Source organism: Seriola lalandi, unplaced genomic scaffold (assembly GCF_002814215.2).
Source record: "Seriola lalandi dorsalis isolate HSWRI2012SDOR001 ecotype SW California unplaced genomic scaffold, Sedor1 jcf7180002054336, whole genome shotgun sequence".
Lineage (NCBI taxonomy): Eukaryota > Metazoa > Chordata > Actinopteri > Carangiformes > Carangidae > Seriola > Seriola lalandi.
In genome coordinates, this window is record NW_019524889.1 from 559,528 (window position 1) to 580,459 (window position 20,932).

The 20,932-nt window shown below is 37.8% G+C and overlaps 1 protein-coding gene across 1 annotated transcript; it reads right to left on the bottom strand.

Moving 5' to 3' along the window:
* Positions 1-263: 263 nt before the first annotated feature.
* Positions 264-19,769, bottom strand: ddc (dopa decarboxylase). Its single transcript, XM_023407482.2, has 14 exons — positions 19,654-19,769; positions 17,665-17,872; positions 16,108-16,221; positions 15,855-15,974; positions 13,425-13,559; positions 11,105-11,248; positions 10,502-10,568; positions 9,988-10,082; positions 8,336-8,403; positions 7,451-7,527; positions 6,098-6,117; positions 5,866-5,964; positions 2,480-2,581; positions 264-1,919 (listed from the first exon to the last, which is right to left on the bottom strand). The coding sequence occupies exons 2-14, from the start codon at positions 17,863-17,865 to the stop codon at positions 1,719-1,721; spliced, it is 1,443 nt and encodes a 480-aa protein (XP_023263250.1). The 5' UTR covers positions 17,866-17,872; positions 19,654-19,769; the 3' UTR covers positions 264-1,718.
* Between the last annotated feature and the right edge of the window lie 1,163 nt (positions 19,770-20,932).

Sequence of the window (20,932 nt, forward strand, 5' to 3'; positions counted from 1 at the left end):
ACCCATATAACTCCCCTGCTCTAATTATGACACAAAACAAATTTGTCATGTTGTATACCTTATGGGTGAGCCATTGCTGAGTTGAGAGGCTGCAATAACATCCAGACAGAACTATTTCAAGTGAATTAGAGTTTGCTATTTAAATAATTTAATTAGTGCAGTGCACCAATGCCAGACACAATTAAATGTCATCTTTGTGACCCTGATATGTTGCAAACCTTTACTTAGGATTTATCCTAATAAGATAATAAGATCCAACACCATGCAATTCACAGCAGACTTTATTCAAATAAACCCATACCATTGCATGCACAGACAAGCCAAAAAATAAATCATCTTGATCAGTAACAGCAGCTTTGACACAATCATATGAATTAACAACAAGGTGTGGTGATGTCACAGACAAATGTGAGGGGATCAGCGATCTACAACTCAGTGACAAGATATGTTGGGGTTGTGGACGACAGGCAAGAGACCAATCTTGTTTTAATCACAATTGTTCATCATGAGAATCTGTTTTATATCTTGAGGTTTAAACTTACACATACATGATGAGAGACTAATGTGGTGGATGTGAAGGATCCTAAATGTGTGGTACACACAATGCTGAACTGGAATGACATTAGAAGCACCAAATACTCAATGAATGCAATATTTGCATGACTTTCTTTCTTTTAATTCTGCTCATTTGATCATGTTTTTTTTCTCAACACAAACCTAATATGATATAGTATAGGGCAATTATTTTTAATCTCTGTCACAAATTCCTTATGTAATTCTAATGACTGGGAATGAGTTCAGTAAACCCCAAAAGGTGCATAACTTCTTTCTCATTCCACAGACTTACAGTGGAAAAGTGATTGTCTTGTGCAACAGTTTTGGGAAATACTGACTCACTGTGCATATGACACAATATGAATTAATAAGAATTCTGTAAAAAAAAAAAAATATTAGATATATTAGATTTGATAGGCTCTTGTCTGCCATTATATATTAAACACAACTGCTTTTGCTGATGAGGCCATACATAAATAATGCACTTATATGAGGGATTTAACCTGATAACTAGGAGCAATGTAAGAGGTTTTTAACCTCACATGTAAAGCCCCCAACATACAATATGTAATCAAACTATTAATATGATAAATTAATATTTCTCACACTTTCATAACCAATCAATTTCTAATCATTTTTAATCCTTCACTTAAAATGGATCACTAAACATAAAGAAGCTGTTTCTGTATGAGCAACCACAGAATATTGGAGACACACATGGACTCAAAAATTCATTCACACACACAATGTGCAATACATTCATTGCAGAACTCAAAACCCTCACCCCACTTCAACCCAACCAGTCTTTGACTTCACCTCAAACCAGATTTTACAAGACTCAGAAGCAGCATAGACATGACATAAAAAGCGTGAGATAAAAGCTTAATCAATAGCAGGAGAACTTTCCTGTTATGTACATTTGGGTTTTTGTGGATGTGTAATAAGTTTGCAAAATAAAAAAATCAGCAAAATAGTGACCACTGCTTACAGGACTGGACAACTTAGCTGCTGACACAAACACTCTTGACTGCTAAGTGAGCTGCGAAATCATTGTTCATTCCCTTTGCGACATTTTACATCCACAACATAAGATGTAGAATTTTTTTCCTAACTTTGGTCTTCACTTAGGTATCAGAGTGGACAGCCCCTCCCCTACCTTTTGGTCAATGATTGGGCTCCTGCAGGAGCTCAAAGGTCAACTGCGTGATGTGCCGCCATGCTTGTTGGATGTGACGTGACTCTGTAGTACGTGCACAGATGGCGAAGCGCAGGACAAAGCGGCCAGAGAGCTGGCAAGGCACCAGATGGATCTCTCTGCTCTTGGTGATCTTTTTCAGCAAGTTCTGGTTCAGCTCATTGGAGCCCTGAGAGAAGGGAGCAAGGAGGCGATAAAACTGGAGTTGTTTCGATTTATAATAGCCAACTAAACAATACTGGGTTAAACTACTGGCCATGTTGCATTTTATAATGTTTGCTAATTGCCATATAGGGAGATCTACTGTATATCCACTCAAAACTGCGTTTTAACCTGTATTCTACAATGAGCTGATTGTTATATAATCATACCGTGACTTTTTAAGTAATTGTCTTTAGATTTTTCCCATATATCACATCACATTCAAAAAAAGCTACTATGTCACTTGTTTCATAACTCTCTTTATCAGTCAATTCTACAATAAATTACAATGTAAAAATGATTCAATCATATTCAAGTTTATTAGTATAACTCACAGACCTCAACTTTTCTCTGATAGTGGAAAAAAATCGAGATGAAAGATATGATTTTAATTCATTTATACTGTGGAAGCTGAATCTTATGTGTCAGTATACAATATATATCTTCTGTGATCTGTCCAGAGAACGGGTTTAACCGGGTAAGGCAATTCATCAGTGTCATTCACATTCTCATGTTGGATGTTGTTACCTTAAGCCTGAAGCAGACCAGTCCCATGATGACCTCAGCGCAGATCTCAAACCTCTTGTCTGCTCGTACCAGACTCTCAAACTCTTTAGCCAAGGCCACTTGCTGCAAAAAGAGGACATACAGTATTTTATAATGTGTTACAACTTGTATGTTACAGTATATACCACAGATATCTGTGTCAATAATGTACATTTGCACATCTCATAATGTCCACTTGTTTTAAGTAGTCTACATCTGCTAAAAAATAAACATTTATTTGTAGATAGATAAAACTGAGGTCTTCACTCAATGATTCTTATTCACTCAGAAGTTTGAAAGGTCAAACATGACTTCTGCAAGAAAATACTTAGTCACATGCAAGCAGCTATTCTAAAGCCTGTAATTTCTATGAATCCCATTAGATGGCAGTGCTGTAACATTAGATGGCATAGCACTTTGCTGTTCAGTCTGCAGGAGTGTAACCCCCCACTATGGACTAAATATTACCATCTGTTACCATCGATAATCAATAATTGATTAAAAGAGTATGTTGAGGGATGGTACACATCCTAGTAGAAAGCACTGCCTGGGAGGCTAAGGTCACGGTTAAAAATCAGGATTCATTAACCATGAAATAGTCTGTATCAAAATCTGCTCTTTAGAAATGTCATTGCAGTCCTTTAGAGTAATTTTCAAACTGTGTGACCAAAACCTCCACCTACATCATAATTTATCCCATTATGATCAAAGAGCCCACTGAGACACTGGATGCATGGTGAAACTCTAAAGGTGCATCACTGCATCTAATCATATTATGGATCAACTTCAACTCCACTTTTCCTGTCAATTGCTCTCTAATGATGACACATATTGGCTTGAATGACCGACAACTGGTTGACCACCTCCTTGCTTCCACATTCCCAGCCAATAATTCACCATCTCCCAGAGGCGTTTACGAGCTGATATGCAGTAATGACCTAACTGTCTGTCTTGCTACTCCCTTAATGCTATGTGATTAGAAAGGACTCATATTGTACTTGTTGTGATTACTATGCGTAATTTTTTACTTCTTTTGTTCAGGGAGGGATAACTCATTAGTGTTTGTAAATACATCAAGAAAAAGTAGAAATTGTTTTCCTTCACTGGGAAAGGGGAAACGCACAATGAGTACATTACACACACTGTATTTCCATTTAAACGTACTCTCTGACTTTACAAGATTTAGTAACAAAAGGACCAAAAAAACTCATCACAATTTATAAAATACCGAGATGAAAGTGATATCTCTCACTAGGATCTGACATTACCTGTTTGCAGTCAACTTGTAATTTACTGCCCTCTTTTGGCCACAGTAGGCTATTGTCTCTGGAAGCTAGGTTGACTACCAGTCATTTCATCTATCATTTCAGTCATATTTATGGGCATGTCCATGTCTCATTGATAAAGGCTGGGCCTTGTAAAGCAGAGGGGGAGCAGCATTTGGACGTTTGGATGTTTCCGCATGTGTATTGTGGATAATCCTGGGATCTTTGATGGATGACTGGTGCTTGTCAATCTGCCCTTGACTCAGCTTCTTCTAACTCTGCGTTAAGAGGCAGCAGTAGTTAGTAAAAGGACAAATTACACTGTTATTTATCATCTCAAATCGGTATAAATTGTCTAACTAATCACCTTGGTCACCCTGTGTCATGACAAGCAGCTCTTTACTCCTGTCAGCAGCCCTGGTCTTCTCTGCCCTGTTCCACCTGACAATTATGAGATAACCTGGTATGTCTAAGTATAAGGTATCTTTTCCTTTCTGTTAATCAAGATGTAAGGTTCTGTCTGTGCAAGATCTGCAGTATGTTTGAGAAGTTTGACACAGCATATTGAGGAAGAAAAATACAGGATTCTGCACCGTCAGTAGAGTGTGTCATTGTCAGTTAATGGTAAATCTTTACCATATGGTAAATAATGGTACATCTTTACCATAATGGTACCATAAAAGTGTTTTGTTTTTAAGATATTTTCCTTTATACTGCACATTTGACATGTTTACTGTTATTTCAAAGGAATCATTTTAATACTTCTTCAACCAGGAAGGAGTGCAGAAAGGTGAAGATGACCAAGCGAGAGACTTTCAGCAAAGGAAACTGATCTACAACCAAGGCCAGTTTCCCTAGCTCAATTCAACCCTTCTTGGACAACGATGGCCTGGATGAATGAGAATCTTCACAGACAACTTAAAACTGTTCTATCTAATCTAGAAGATGGATGTACAGTAGAGTAGTGTCATGGGTTATAGCTGCAGGGATCAATGCTGCTTCTGCCGCTTCATTTAAAATGTTAGCGTAAACAAAGAACAGGCTCATTTGATTGACTGTGCAGACTGGAGGGAGGAAGAGGAAGATGATGGGGAGAGACAGGCATGCAGGGGTGAAGCAACAAGAAGAAAAGGCAATAGAAAAAGGGATTGGTATGGGTGGGAGAGGAGGAGAAAATGTCACTATAAAAAGAGGATACAGACCAGACATATATGACTGACAGGATATGCTGATGGAGAGAGAGATGAGGATGGAGGCCACTAAAGCGACTTTAGTGGTAAGGAGGATTAGGAGGGGTGATGTGTGGGAGGGAGGGAGGAAGGGGATGGCATTTACTATAAAGACCAGGCATATGTAATTGTCAGAGCTGTTTTCTTTTTTCGGGAGTGATTAGGTACGAAGGACACAGAGAGGAAGAGAGGAGAGACGGATGAATGGATATAGGGAAATAGTGAAGCCAGGCTGCTCACTATAGCAGTGTGCTAATATTTTAGTCAGTTATAAGATATAGTTAAGTTAACACTACAGGATTACCACACTGATATTACAAATACCACATAACACATATTTTGTGGAATAATTCTTTTAGCACTATTTTACTATGATTTTTAGCAAAAATTGAAACACTATACTAATATATAAATTTAGCTTTGTCTTGTAATGCTATTTAAAACCATTGCATGCAAACAAACTACACTCAATACCATTAGTGTTAGAGAGTTAATAAGAGAGAAATAAATAAATACTACTGTAAAAGTCATTAACCAATTCTACCTATAAGTTAAAATTAGGTTACACATGTTCAGATAATATTATGGAGTTTTGCATGTTTTCAGTGAAGGTGATTTCTTCAGAAAAATGTTGGGTCATGTATGTGAGGATTAAAAAACCATCAGTGTCAGTGTGATAACCTGTGAAACCATGCATATAAAGTACTGCAAACATATTTTTTTGATTGATGTTATCAAATTAATTATCTTAATAAACTGAATTTCAACCAGGAATGCCACCACCTATAAGTGTTTAATGCTTCAGAATACCCTTCCTATACCCCGTCAGAGATACAAGATAGAAGTGTAGTGGATCGTTCAGTTGTTTGCCTACCTTGCGCACATGAGCCTGCAGGCCTTGGAGTCCATACATACGGAAGACAAACCACAACTTTAGTGAGCGAAATCGTCTTCCCAGTGGAATCTGCCAATGCTGCAGGACAGATGAGGAGGAGAACATGATTGTCGTTATAGCTACAAGGTCTGCATAAAAGCTGATGTTGATTGGGTTACTGACTTACTTACATATTATAGTTATAAATTAAATGACTAATGAATAATCTTACCCTATAATCTGTGACCAGGCCTGTTGAAAGAAAAACAGATACAATCAGACAATAATGTTTATGACATATTAATAGTCATACTAATAATGTACATTGTTAATATGACTTTTTTGCACATTTTAGGGTCATGCCTTACTCTGTGTGACTTCATATGTGCCTGAAGTGCAGCCATATGCCTTTATAGCCAGTTAAAGTGTGTCTCATCATTAGATCCTAATAAATATTGTATCATAAAGCACAAAACCAGGAACACATTCTCCTGAATGTAAAACAACAGACTGATACAGATTACAACTTTCAGCAACAAAGCCTGACACTGAACATCATTTCACTTCAGAAATGTATCTCTTGTAAGGCTGTTGTGTTTTGACTTGTGTTCCACGGTCCAGGTGTTGCAGTCATTGTGGCCACCTCCTGTATCTCACTTATCACAGCACTGTCAACCCACACAGACCACTGGCTACGGATAGCTCATCTCTACAGAATGGAGGCCCATGTTAGCTGGCACTAATAACCACTAATTAGATTGAGGGGTCCAGATTGTATGAGAGAAGGCTTTTGTAAGGTGCCTCAATGTGGTGGGAGGTAGCTGTTTGTCTTTCTCTCTGTCTGCCTGTCTGTCAGACAAATTATAGTGCAGATCTGAGCCCATCTGCAGGCTGGGAGCATGTACACTAGCACACAGAGCAGCAGACACATACACAGGCACTGAATCATATTAAGGGACATTTTTTATTTATCTGATTTAAAATCTTATTCGTTTGAATTTTAATTTTGATCCTAGGTGTTTGTAGTCTTACCAAGTCCTAACACAAACACACACACACACACTTTCAAGACAGGACAATGTGTGATACTACTGGGGTGTATTAATTAAATTAGGTCACAAATACTGTTAATCAGCTTAACTTCAGGTAGGATAGGATTATGAAATTATTAAGATGGCTCACAGAAGCCAACATTTACACACACACACACACACACACACACACACACACACACACACACACACACACACACACACACACACACTAAAGCCAAGTCTTAACACTCAAACATCACTTTGAAGAAGTTAGAACCAGACAAAATGCCCTCATGTGGGTCCAGACAAATAAATTGTACACGCACTAAAGCACACTCACACACACACACCTGTCTAGTTGTCATACGTTCATCTTTTTGTTTATGCTTATCTGGATTAGGTTGCACTGCATTTCAAGACACTGGTGCAATGCTTCAGCAGTTACTGTTGAATCAGAAATGTGCACCTTCCCCAAAATGTGAAAAGTAAACAAGGTCATAGCTCTTCATTGTTGTCATGTTACGCATGTCATGTAAGTGAAATGGCTCTACCTGACTCTTGGTTTTCGTGTTTCAGGTAGAGTGGTTCCATCTTGAAGGCTCCAATAATGTCTGTTCTCTTCTTCACCCTGTTGACATGTGTTGACAAGCAGAAAAAATCTTTAAATACCAAATATTAATGGACCATTTAATCCTACAGTTCCCATGGGAAAGTGTTCCTAGACTTTTGAAGACAACGTTTATATTCACATATAATACAAGTTTATACAATATCTTTAGTATATACTGGTTTTGTTTTAGGTATATTTGACAAGTATGTCATAACTTTATTAGACTAAACAGTACAGCATATTCTGTAATGTAACACAATGTTTGTTCATGAATTGAAACCACAAATTGTGACATTTATTAAAATGTCTCTTTGGATAAGTTTATATAATGTACATGTGCCAGAAGATATCTCAGTGGCAGCTGGTTTTATATCAGAAGTGGACAGAGCCAGAGATGATGGAAAAGGGTTTTCTTCCCTTCATAACATGTTTGGGGTTTGAAACACCTCTGTTTCCATCTTGTGCAGAGCATGTCTGGTTTTGTTTGATGCTGACAGAAGGAGCAGATGGAAGGCGTAGCTCTATTTTTACTGTGCAAATGTGTGAGGTGTAGATGGATATCACTTTTATGATGGCCACCCACAATAACCACCCATTGTTTCTTTTCTCAGGTAAATTGGGATATATTGGACGAATGACAGAAGATGCTAAAAATAGTATAGATAGTTATTTTGTTTAACAGGTCTTTGTTTGACCCACAGTATATTGTCAGTCTCTATATCCACACCAATAATGCCCCTTGTATTAGTATTTCTGGAAGTTGTGAATGAATGCAGGAGTTGTAAAAAGTGTGACTTTCATATTGGAGGTGTGTTAGACATCTTACCACATTGCAGAGCAGTCAAAGTTGACTAACAGCCACTTGTGTGGGTTGAAGTTGAATGAGTCTGCAAACTGTGAAAGAAACAACAAATAATGGGTGATGAAGACACTGTTGCATGTCTCACCAGAACACCAGGTAATACAGATGAAATAAATATTAATACAAAAGTATCAGTGCGGTATCATAGTACAATATGAGTGGCTTTCAGTGAGGTCTGCGGATTGTTGTATTGTCTTTTTGTTTTTGTTTTCTACGATCTAATGAGTTGCCCAGAGGAAAATTAAATCATAATAATAATTATAATAAATATAATTATAATAATTGGTCATAAAAGTTCTTATGTTTTTCATTTAACACAAGCACAATTTAAAAAATTTGTTTTTGCACGAACACAGACCATAACACATCTGTATTAACCATTATTATTATTATTATTATTTACCATTACTGACACAGGGACAACCTTTTCATCAACAGCTTTATCTAGGCTGAAGCAGCCACATTTTATTTGAAATGCAAAAGAGGAACATGGAGCCAGCAGCTCGCAGAGTGCATGGCAAAGAACCCTTTCCTGGCAGGGTTTATTCAAAGAGAGACAAACCCTTCCTAATCTGCTCTCATCTTTTTGTTGGCTATCTTTTGTAATATCCTTTTTCTCTACCTCCATAAATGAAATAACACACTGTAGAGAAACAATGTGAGACAGATTCCTGGCTGACAGTTGCCATGCTGACTGATTAAAAGGGGGCTGGTTGCCTGCTCGCCCATCACCCATATCCTAGCAACCAACCCTTCAGCAAGGCTGCACTCTCACCAAAAAAGATCAGGCTCCTTCTTCTTGTCCTCATCAAATATTTTCATTGACCTTGTCTGTAATGTATGTTAACTACTGTACAGTATGTGAATTCTACTAAATATTACTGCATATGGCTTAAAGAAGTGTGTGAACTTGTAATTTATCCTCCACTTCCTTAAAGAAGGACCTGAATCTTATATTCCCATTGCATAAGAAATAGAAGAAAATGTAAAATTACAAGTTTTCTTGTACGAAAACTTACTGTACATATCCAACAGCTAAATTTACAGCCAGTGGGAGAAAAGATGAAACAACAGTTGGTCCTTCTACAGTCAAGTCGGTTTTCTCCGTCTCCCCACCAACATTGTTTGAAATTGTGTGTCTAATAAACAGTGATATATAAAGGTCTAACGCTGCCTCAGGAAATTACTCTGTCCTTATCTCTGCGTCTCTGCACAGCTTGGGGAGCACCAGCTGCCTCGGCAGCCTCAAAAGGCAGATTGATGCCCCTGCATCTCTTGCCGATTGTTTGGCCTATTACTCAGTCATGCATGTTTCCTCCTTGACATTAACGTTATGCCATTTTCAAACAGAAATAAAGCAGCTGGATATAATCAGTATGTGGTCAGTGTTTCCTTTCATAGATGCTAGGAGAGATATTTCACAAGCAACTGAACAGAAATAGGTTGTCTTTTTCATTCAACTCCAACTATATGTCTGCAGGTGGAGGCTCACCGCAAGATTCTGACCACACTTAAACCACATTAAACCCATCCTACACAGCTTGGGATGATCAGAGTTGACAGAAACATTGTTACCAAAACTATATGAACATTAATGCCTACATATTTTTACACACCTCAATGCCATTCAACAAAGGCCTAAATTCAGGGCAGATAAATGCACTCCCAGCATATGCTGCATCAATATGCATCCACATGTCTTCCTTGTTACCTAGAACAGACAAGAAACAGAGACGTTATAAACATCTGTAAAATAAGTCATTTTGTCGGTCTAGATTTTACAACCTTGGGTGTAAAACCTATAGTCCATGAATTATCTTAAGCAGGGTATAATTGCATAATTGAGGGTAATTAAAATTAATACAGAAAACAACATTTTTTATATATATATATATATATATATATACACTTTATTTAAATAAAAATCATCCAGAAGTGATATATAATATCTTCAACCAAGTATATAGCTTGACAAAATATATATATGTGTGTGTGTGTGTGTGTGTGTGTGTGTGTGTGTGTGTGTGTGTGTGTGTGTGTGAAAAGCTTATAAAGCCAAATTTGTTTTACAGTCTCCTTCCTCTTGTACACAAAAAATTCAAGTTTGTGCTGCTGTATTGTTTTACTCACATATGGGCCCCAGCTCGGTGATGTGATCAAAAGCACACGATGGTGTGGTGCCGAGAGTCGCACAAAACTGAAACGCACACACATACATAAATCATAAAGACCCCAAAGTGGTTTGTTACCCGTGCCATTTTCTATTTTCACTGTCACAACAATGAAAGAAAGTGACATACAAATTCACCGTCAGTGCAGCTACTTCAACATATTGCTTTCATTCAAGGACTGACATCAGTTTCTATTCAAACATAGATCCAGCCAGGACACGCACAGATGATTCAGAGCAGCTGGACTATTGCAGACCCCTCAATATTATGCACAGATAGAGATCTGTGGGTCCAGATGATACAGGGATTATTGTCCTTAACAAGATAGACATAGATTAGGTTTACAATGTTATCCTTCAGCAGAGGCCTCAGGGTGTGCAAAGCAGCATCACAGGCAAAAGGTAGGCTATCATTGTGGCTGTCAGCTCAGTGGGCGGTTGTACAACTGTTTGTAAGTGTATGGGTAGCAAAAGAAATCCAATGATAGATGTATAACTCAACTCAGTGTGTGTTAGCGGTGTGATAGCTGCATATATGGATGTAGAGTTTTGTCTTTTCTTACATAGAAAGGAATGAGTCCAGCTGCTTTGTCCTCCTCCACCATCTTCTTGAGCATATCCCCTCCGACAGCATATTTGTTGTCTGTAGGAACCTTCCTCATCATCACTCCTCCAATCAGAGCAGCACGCTCCACTGAGGAATGAGCCTTAGGAGGAAAGAGATGCAACATTTGTGAGAAGTGAGAAAATAAGCAAATCCCTGCTGCTTAACAGCTCATATAATAAATGTTAAATGGGACCATTCAGTGAAGTGAAACAATATTCAATGTGGAACTGGACTTCCTGTCAACTAGCAAAAGCCACACTTTTGTTAAAATGACTGCCATTATGTTAGAAAGAGTTCAAAAAATACTTTTTACAAATAATACAAATAATAGTTGTTGGCTTTTTTTTTGGATCACCTACAATAAGTTACTATGCAAAAATATATACATACATACTTTGTACGTTCCAACAATAAAACCGTATTCTTCAGCAGAAAAAGAGCTATGGTCTCCCTCTAAAGGTCTTTGTGACCCTCAGGCAACTCCCTAACCCAATCACAAAGCCAGCCTGGTATTAAACCTGATCAGAGTAGCTACTGCCTGACCCTGTGTCTCACCCAATCACCGAAACACTCTTTCATTATTACTGCGGTAACCTTTAATGATCTGAGTTCACATGGACTGTTCTTAAGTGAGACCATTCACAACTATCAACATATTTGCAGAAACTTTTCAAATGCAGTTGAATTATATTTTCATTTGTCTGGCAGCACTTGCTATTCAATAACATCATGTACTTGCAGTCACTTTTACAGTTTTGTTCAGTACAGCTGAAAGTTCAAGTGAACATCAGGGCCCATATTCAATGAGGATTTAATCTTACCACTAAGAGTACTCCTAAGTCAGGTTTAAATTTTTAACAATAACCTGCTGAGGCAAACTTTTATTAAGGAAAAGCGAAAACTCCTGAGCTACGAGTGCGACTCCGTTTCTTCGTCTGACGTCAATTTCCGTGGACGAGCCGATTTGCAGGAACCACAGCGATTGGTTGATGAAAGACAGGTGCGTGCCGGTGAAAATACATGCGCAACATCCCGCAGAAATAATTTAAAAAAACAGATAAATAAACGAATGCAAATTAAAAAGTAACGGATTAGGTGCTGTTTATAAAAGTAGTGCATTCTCCAAAATGCATCTATATGATAAGCTTTGTATCTACCCGGGAGAATTTAATTTTACTATAAAAACTTATATTCAATTCTCTCAATGGAAAAAAAAAAAAACCCGTCCTAGACTGTCTAACTAAACCTAACTGGCAGCCTAATAGCCACAGCCTGTTGTACCTGTACCTGTTGTAATGTAGCTGTTGGAGATTTCCCCTGTCCCCCACCAGGTGACATCCAGCTGGACTACGATCCTTTCAAACAGCTGCCTCAGGTCACTCTCCATTTAGACCCATGAATCGTGTGTAGATCCTGGACACTACAACAATGTCTACAGTTGTACAGGCAGAATCCAATACAGCCTGTGTGTTGATGTGTGATTTTGTTTTCCTGTTTACAAATACCTCCTTGTCTTGCGATTGTGCAATAATTTTTACATGCTTCCATCTCTGGCACCGATCACAGCGGGTAGACCGGCTATCGCCATAAAGCCGCTTTATTTCCCTGTAGTTGTTAACATCTAAAAGAAATCGTATGAATTGAGCGCATTTCATGTTTGGTTGATTTATCGGCTTTTCTCTGTTGCCAGGTAACGCAGCGTTGCCAAACACTTCATTTCCGCACTGATTGGGTTACGGTTGGTAAGAGATTGCATCCTTCACAAACTCCACAACAATCATTATTCCTTCGTAATTGAGTTGATATGACTCAATCACGAAGGAATAATGATTGTAATTCTTTTAAGTAATTCAGCATCGCGTAACGTTTCCTTAGTTTCCGAGTCCTTAGTTAGTAGTCCTCTCGACTACCTCTAACTTCTCCCAGACTTAGGAGCTAATTTTTGCGCTAAGTGGCTTTGTGAATAGCTCTTTGGGGTCCTGAAGTTAGGACTGACACGCCCATTATTTTTTAGGAGTTTCTAAAAAGTTAGGAGCTACTTTTAGCCTTAAGATGCTTTGTGAATACAGACCCTGGTTTCTTGGAGAGCACACAGTGTAAAAAAAACAAAAAAAACATTGTAATTGATCATAGTCTTTTAAAAATATAATCCAATCATATCCAACAATAGTGACATATTAGACTGATATAAAGTCAGTTATAAGAGAGTACTAGCGTAGCCACTAGCCTAGCCACAAACCAGACACAAGAAAGACTTGCAATGTTTTTGTTCTTACCTGCTCAGAGGTGTACGCCACCAGTTTGGATAAGATTTCAGCCTCTGATTTTCCAGGCTGGCAGACCTGAACCCGGCGGACTGCTTTACAACGGGCAGCGAGCAAGGACATCAGGGTCGCCTCACTGGCGGTGCCCTGTCGGAGAAAGAGTTGAACAGTAAGCTACCCTTTCAGCTACCACCAGCAACAACTTGTCGTCTAATGTAGCCGGGGCAGCTGCAATTCAATATGATCTTGGGAACAGCTTAATCAATCAAAGAGTACACATGATTCAGAACATGCATGGCCTATTTCCTTACTATTTGGAAACCAGTTATGATGGGTGTGGTTTATTTTGATGTTTCCAGAAGAGCTTCTTTCCACCATTAAGACCTAGATCATAATATCCATTGGGTGGTGGATTACACTATCAAAGGGTTGTTGATGTTTCAGCAAAGGACAACACTTGGCAAATATCTGTTGGTTGATGGAAAGCTATTAATATTTAAATAGTATGGCAGCTCTTGGCTACTATTGTGGGAATGGCAAACAAACCATAAATCATCACCAGGGTTGTCTGCAGACTTGTCCCAACTACTTTAAACATAATATAATATTAACGTACACCCCGTCACAAATGTCCTGAAGTATCCTGCTAACAATTGGTATGTTATCCTGCATGTAAACATACCCTAAGTTAATTGCGTGTAAGAGCTGCTACTGTATGATCTTAATTGACAGCTCCATTGTAAACATGATAGGAACATAATCTATCAACTCCTCTATTTCTGCTTTCTACAACACACACACACATACACACACACACACACACACACACACACACACACACACACACACACACGCAGAGCTAGTTAACATTTCATGCTGTTGGATATTCCCTTTGATTTTAATGCTTTGGCACCTCCACATCGTCATTAACGAAGGAAATGACTGCTTGTATGGTGAGTCATCATCCAGCCAGCCTGATACTGAGAGAATTGTTTGAGGCTACATAATGAAGTGAAGCGTGGCTTCTGAGGTATCAGGGGGCATTACCACAGGAAAGTCAATAAAATGTTCAAATCATTCAATCAATAAGCACAAATCACACACCAAACAACCACTAAACAACCATCAAGCCATGTTATGTTAAAACTAATTCTGAGGCAGAGTAAAATTAAGCCAAATCTTTCAGATCCACAGAGATCAATCAACCTACCCAACAAATCATTGTGATTATCAATGCGCAAAGCTCTATAAATTGAACGAAAACCATAATATCCTTTCTTTCAGCTAAAAAGTGAATAACCACAGTGATCTTTACAATAGAAAGGTGTGGTCTGCTGCTACAGATGATGCATGCATTACAGTAAAAGTGTCTTTTGTAATTTATTTTAATCACAGATGAAGTGTCCTCCTCTACCAACAAAATCAAATGACTCACACAGGAGTAAAAAGGGAAATCTAGGGTCACCAGAAGGTCTTTTTTGAAGCCATCCCATTTCCTCTTTGTGTTGGTATAAGGTTTACAATAATAGTCTGGCAATGTGCTGTCACAACACTCATTAGCCTTGCTGCAGTGAGAAGCAGCCCATTCGTTGCCATAGTGAGCTGGTAAGCTGCACTTAAAAAGGAGAGTGGCAAGACAGAGACAAAAACATGATGACCCAGATGAGCACACACACACACACACATATGCACATCCTCACACTCAGGTGGTCACAATAGAGGAGGCATGAAATGATCCATCATCAGAGTGCACTCTCATGCGCCACTATATTTACCATCCCATGTGCACAGACACACACACACACACACACACACACACACACACACACACACACACACACACATATAACTAACAACCTGTGCTGCTGCTGCTGTTGTAGCAGTCAATGGAACACTAAACTAATGCTTAGCCTTTTGCCACACCATCACTGTCATCTGTGTATGCCTTTGGATGACATATTAAAAGGCAATTTCCTGTCAATTTTCAGCTGGTGTGAACCATGGAGAGGAAGAGGCAACAAATCAATAGTACACAAATTGTTGATGAATATGGGTTCAGGGGCACTGAGTTGTCAGTGTGAATAAACACCTTTGTTTTTCTGTAAATCAGGCTGGCAAGTAGACTAGAGAAAGTAAAGAGGTACAAATACTATAGGATATAATACATAATATAGAAATGTAAAAAGTCATGGTTGCAATGAGACTGTTTCAGGCTAAATACCCCTGTAAAGACACACCTGAATTTAATGTTATTGTATTTTTATGGCTAAAATATATTTGTCGTTACATTCAATTTTTTTTTTTAATCTATGAAAATTAGACACTAAATGGAGTCCATCTGGTGCTTGTGCATAATTGTAAGTTGCAATTCCAATGGTATTTTTATGTCCATGACGAAAAAACTAAACTAAAATGAATTAAACTAAACAAAACCTAACTCACTTGGATGACACCTCCTCCATGACCGTGAGTCCCGGCTATGAAACACTCAGGCAGTTGCAGCATCTTCCCAAGCCAATCTAGCATCACTGTCTCCAGCTCTGTGCAGGCTGGACTAGCAGCCTGAAACACGCAGAAAAGATATAAACACAAATCTTAAAGTGTTCTGAGTTTATATTCACTGTAGAAACAAACTGAAGATGCAGACATTGTTTAAATACAGAGCCATATACACTGACGCATTGAAGATTGTTACCCAGGAGAATCCAATACAGCCAATGGCTCCACACAGCATGTCAGCCAACATGGCAGGGTAAGAAGAAGCAGCTGGAAAGTAGGCAAAGAAATATGGGCTGTGCCAGTGGGTGACCTGGAGATAGACAAAACACACAAACACTTTTAAGTTGTTACCAAAATGATTGTTTGATATATTAATTCAACACCGATGTTGTATTCACTGACTGTCTCTTATTTTGACACAAAATATTATTAAGTGAGATAAAAAACTGTTGTTTTTGGTTGTGATGGAAACCTGTATGCACAATATAATCACTGAATTCCTGCTGCATGGTTTTTTCAGTGCCAAGTCACCAAGTAAGACTACTGTGTACTATAAATTTAGTAATGGAGTAGAATTGTTAGACAGTGATGCTGTACAATTGACTTCAGGCAGCCACCCACAGAGCCAAGGATATAATTAAAAAGTTTTTACTTAGTTAGGGCATATCGGGATAAAAAAAATTTAAAAAAAATCCAGAACAAAGATCCCAAGTAAGGGAGTAAAAACTTCAACCTGTTTTCGACCCCTACATGGTCTTCCTCAAGGTGTGGTTGAAGAAGGAAGTAAACCAGAGTCGGGCGCTGTGATTCCTTATATGGCACAATCTCACTGGCATTGCAAGTAAGCTATACTAATGTGTACCCTGTTGGACAGTGTTGTTGGCTTGTTGCAGGTGAGAAAGGAACGACACTTGCATGATTTTAAAGGAGAGGTTAAGGGTCTCCACAACCACTCTTGGTGATCATTGAGCAACCTAATACTGCACTCTTTGTGACCAGTTTCATGCAACTCACTTGGTAGAAATCCATGGTATACAGACAAACACACACCTTTGCATGTTTCCAACTTCAATTTTGTTTGGACTAAAGGAGAAAACCACCTGTGCTCTTTTAGAATACTTGCTCTAATTGTTTTAAAAGCATTAGATATAAGGGCTATAGACTAAATGTATATTATGTAGCATTGAAGAGAGAAGAGAAAGTACCTCCAAATGACTTGGTTTGCATAAATGAAGTTTGCAGTATGAATGTCCTAACTAAAGGCTTAGTAAAGCATGATTTAAAATTGCTATAAAAATGCCAAACTTTTAGCAACACTAAACATATCACTAATATTATGATGATTCTATTTTATTTCATCTATGCTACCCTGAGATGGGATACAATAATGATGAAAATGACCTGTTGCTACGTATCATCGTTGAAAAGCTCTTTTCGTCATGGGACTAGAAAATGTTTTGCTTTATTAGTGAAATAGCAATATTGCTAAAGTGAGCTGAACATATGGACCGAAGTCCAGACTGTCATTATTTTATGATTAGCAAAGGAAGACAGTGAAGCAGCTGTTTAGCTTGACCGTGTAGCCTCACAAATTGCTGTACTCAATAAATTGTCTAATTTATAGAAATGATTCCTCAAAAGAAAGCCCAAAAGCTGTCCTCTCTACATCAGCATTATTTTCCAAAATGGCCCAATTGACTCTGTGCATGGAGAACATCACCAAACAGACAAATCACCAAAAGTATCAGCTCACCCCTGGCATTATGACCCTCTCCACATCTTTTATGATATCCTCATAATTCTCAGGCTCCACTGGGGCCTCAGTGGGGATCAAGGAACGAAGGTACCCGGGTTCCAAATCTGGGTAGACTGGTCGCTGTTCTATGTTCTCCAGGTAGTCAGCCACATAGTCCACCATCTCCCTTCCTCTGCGCCGAAACTCTGCAGCATCCATGGCACAACTGGGGTACAGTAAAGAAACACATCATTTTTTGAAAATAATTGTTGATGACCAACCAGGTTGATTGATTTTTTTTTTTTTTATATTCCAAAAGTCAAAGAGGGGATTAATTAAAAAGAACACATGCACACACATTCACACAAGAATGACCTTTGATCACACTGGTAGGAATGAGTTAATTATTGCAGAGTTAACCAGGTTAATGATGTCAAGTGAGTGTTTGATGTACTAAGATTTATAGAGTACATTTCACCTGTTATGGAAATAAAATCAACATGTTCACTGAAATTGTCTCCTCTGGCAACCTGACGAAAACAGCATTCGTTGAAACACAAAGTTGTAGAGACACTCGGAACTGTAAAAATATATTTTCATACTGATATGACATAACACGAACTAGCCGGTTACATTAATTAATCTTAAATACTCACAAGAGCGTATTCTTGTGAAAGAATTTTCTTCCTTTTAATGTTGTTTTTCTAGGCCTCAGCCACTTCACAGAAGTTAATATAAACTGTGACTTACTGAAGCAAAATCATGAATCAGCTAACTCTGTAATGGTCATCATTTTCTCCTTGCTTCCAAGCTTAAAATAAATATTTCTGCCGGAGACATCTGAACCCTGGTGATCGTCTTTTTTCTCCAGTTCACAAGAATTTCAACCACAATTCTCACATCTTGGTGAGGAAAATGGTGTGATTTGATCCTTTTCTCTAGTGTAAATTACAGTTATTTATTGTTATTTTACTCACATTGTGATACAGAAGAATAAGGCACAGTAAAAAAAAGTTATTAAAAAAATCATACATGTGAAAAATAACAATAAATAAACTAATATTGAATTAAACTGTTGACTGATAATGAAAGTTTGTGAAAGTTTTTATAATGGTTAATAAGAGCCAAATGACCTGGGATATAGGGCTACAAAATCATAGTTTTTGAAAATTGAAATTTAAAAATGTGTGAGGGAAAATATTTGTTGTTTAAATTCATTGAATACCATACATTTTCATTCAGTTCAACAGAAGAAAGCAGTTTCTGGATTTCTATTTTCCAAACTGTTTATTTAAATATTTAATCTATTGGAGACGTTATTAATTGAATCTCGTTCCGGTTTCGGGACACAATGGTTGGTTAAATCTGTAATCAGTAATATAATTTTGTTTCCATCTCCAGAACAATACAGTAGCAATACATGATGTATAATTCAGAGCTTGCGCAATCTATATATGTATGAACCACTGACCCGCTTACCAATACGATAAACCAGTCTTATCATAGCTTAGTTTCCTTTCACTTGATTGATGTGAAAAGGAAATCTTGGTAGTAAAAATCATTTCCATGTCTACAACAGGTTTATAGTATCTATCAGTAGACCATGGTTAGCTCATAAGTGTGCCAAAGGACAGCTTCATAAACCCGCATAAAACAGAGCCCGATCAAGATTTCTTTGATATCAACAGTAAACCCTGATTATGACATGCATTAAAGAATAATCTGTTGCACTTCTGTAACAATAAATTCATTATACTGTAGCAAAAAGCTTTAAACATATTCTCATACAAATCCCTCTCACACTGCCTATTCAAATAGCACAACATATGAACATTGCCCCTTGCTCGTACACTAGTGCTTTATCATTCAACAAGTGTTTCACCCTGCATGTTTCTCTCTATTCTTGAGAAGCAGAGCCCTTATCCTTCTCCTGATCACAAATAGGATTAGACATGTTGTGTGGGTGTGTGTGTGTGTATGTGTTTGTGTGTGTGTCTATATACTTACATTTTCAGGTGAGAGCTTCAGCTGTTTGGATGGTGGATCTTCTCCTCTTCTTTAGCGTCCACAAACAGACGGACAGACAGCCAGGCACGTGGTGAGCGTGTGTGTTTGTGTGTATGTGTGTGTGTGTGTAAGCAGGACAAGAGACATTTGCTCCTTTTATCTTGCCACTAACCACCCCCACCTCAGCAGCCCCAACCAGGCCAGCCAATGGGAACGGAGCTTCACAACCAACGTAAGAAAGGTGGATTCATAAGTTTCTGAAGCTTACTGTACATCTGTACGCATGCACGCATGCACGCACGCACGCACACACACACACACACACACACACACACACACAAACACAAACACACACACACACACACACACACACACAATGACACTTATATCTAATATGATATTCTTATGCTAACTACACATTGTTACATCTAAGCTTATACAGATGGAGATACAATTGCATTAAAATAATCTCTAATAATAATAATAATAATTTTTTTTTTGAGAATTTTTAATTCATAAATCTGATTCAGAATAGCTCTATCCTTAAACAAAGGTGATAATTTGAAAGTGACACTGAAGCAAAAATAATAATAAAAGAAATGTTACCTGGACTGTAACCTCAGTCCAGTTTGGGATTTTTTATTTCATCTATGTTTGTTGCTGTAGATGAGGAAATCAGTATAAAACTTAGAAATACATATACATATATATATATATATATATATATATATATATATATATATATATATATATATACATATATATGTATTTTCTAAGTTTTATAAAATACATATATATATAAAATACATATATGTGTAGTTTTATACTGATTGCCTCATCTACAGCAACATATATGTATTTCTAAGTTTTCTTAGTTAATTGTCCCAAACTTGAACTGTCATTTTGTTTGATATTTTGAATTTGGCATAATATCAATGGATCAGGGTCTGGATCAGGGGGAGTCAGTATAATATAGTCCACTAGAGAAAAACACAACACAAACTCTGGCAGATTGCCAGTTTCTGTGACAGTGTCAACAAATGATCAACGAATATTAGGCAAGCATTTATTTCAGGGATTATAACACATAGTTGTGTTATTTGTTCCATTCAAATTGTACCCAAACACACTTTAAAACTAAAGTACAGCAAGTTAACCTTGCGTTGTGATGTTTGTGCAAAAGGTTATGTATGGGTTACTTTGGCAGCAGACTGCAAAGCTTCAGACATGTTAATCTTTTTCTTTTCCCACAACACAACTTTAAGCCTTGAAACCTCAC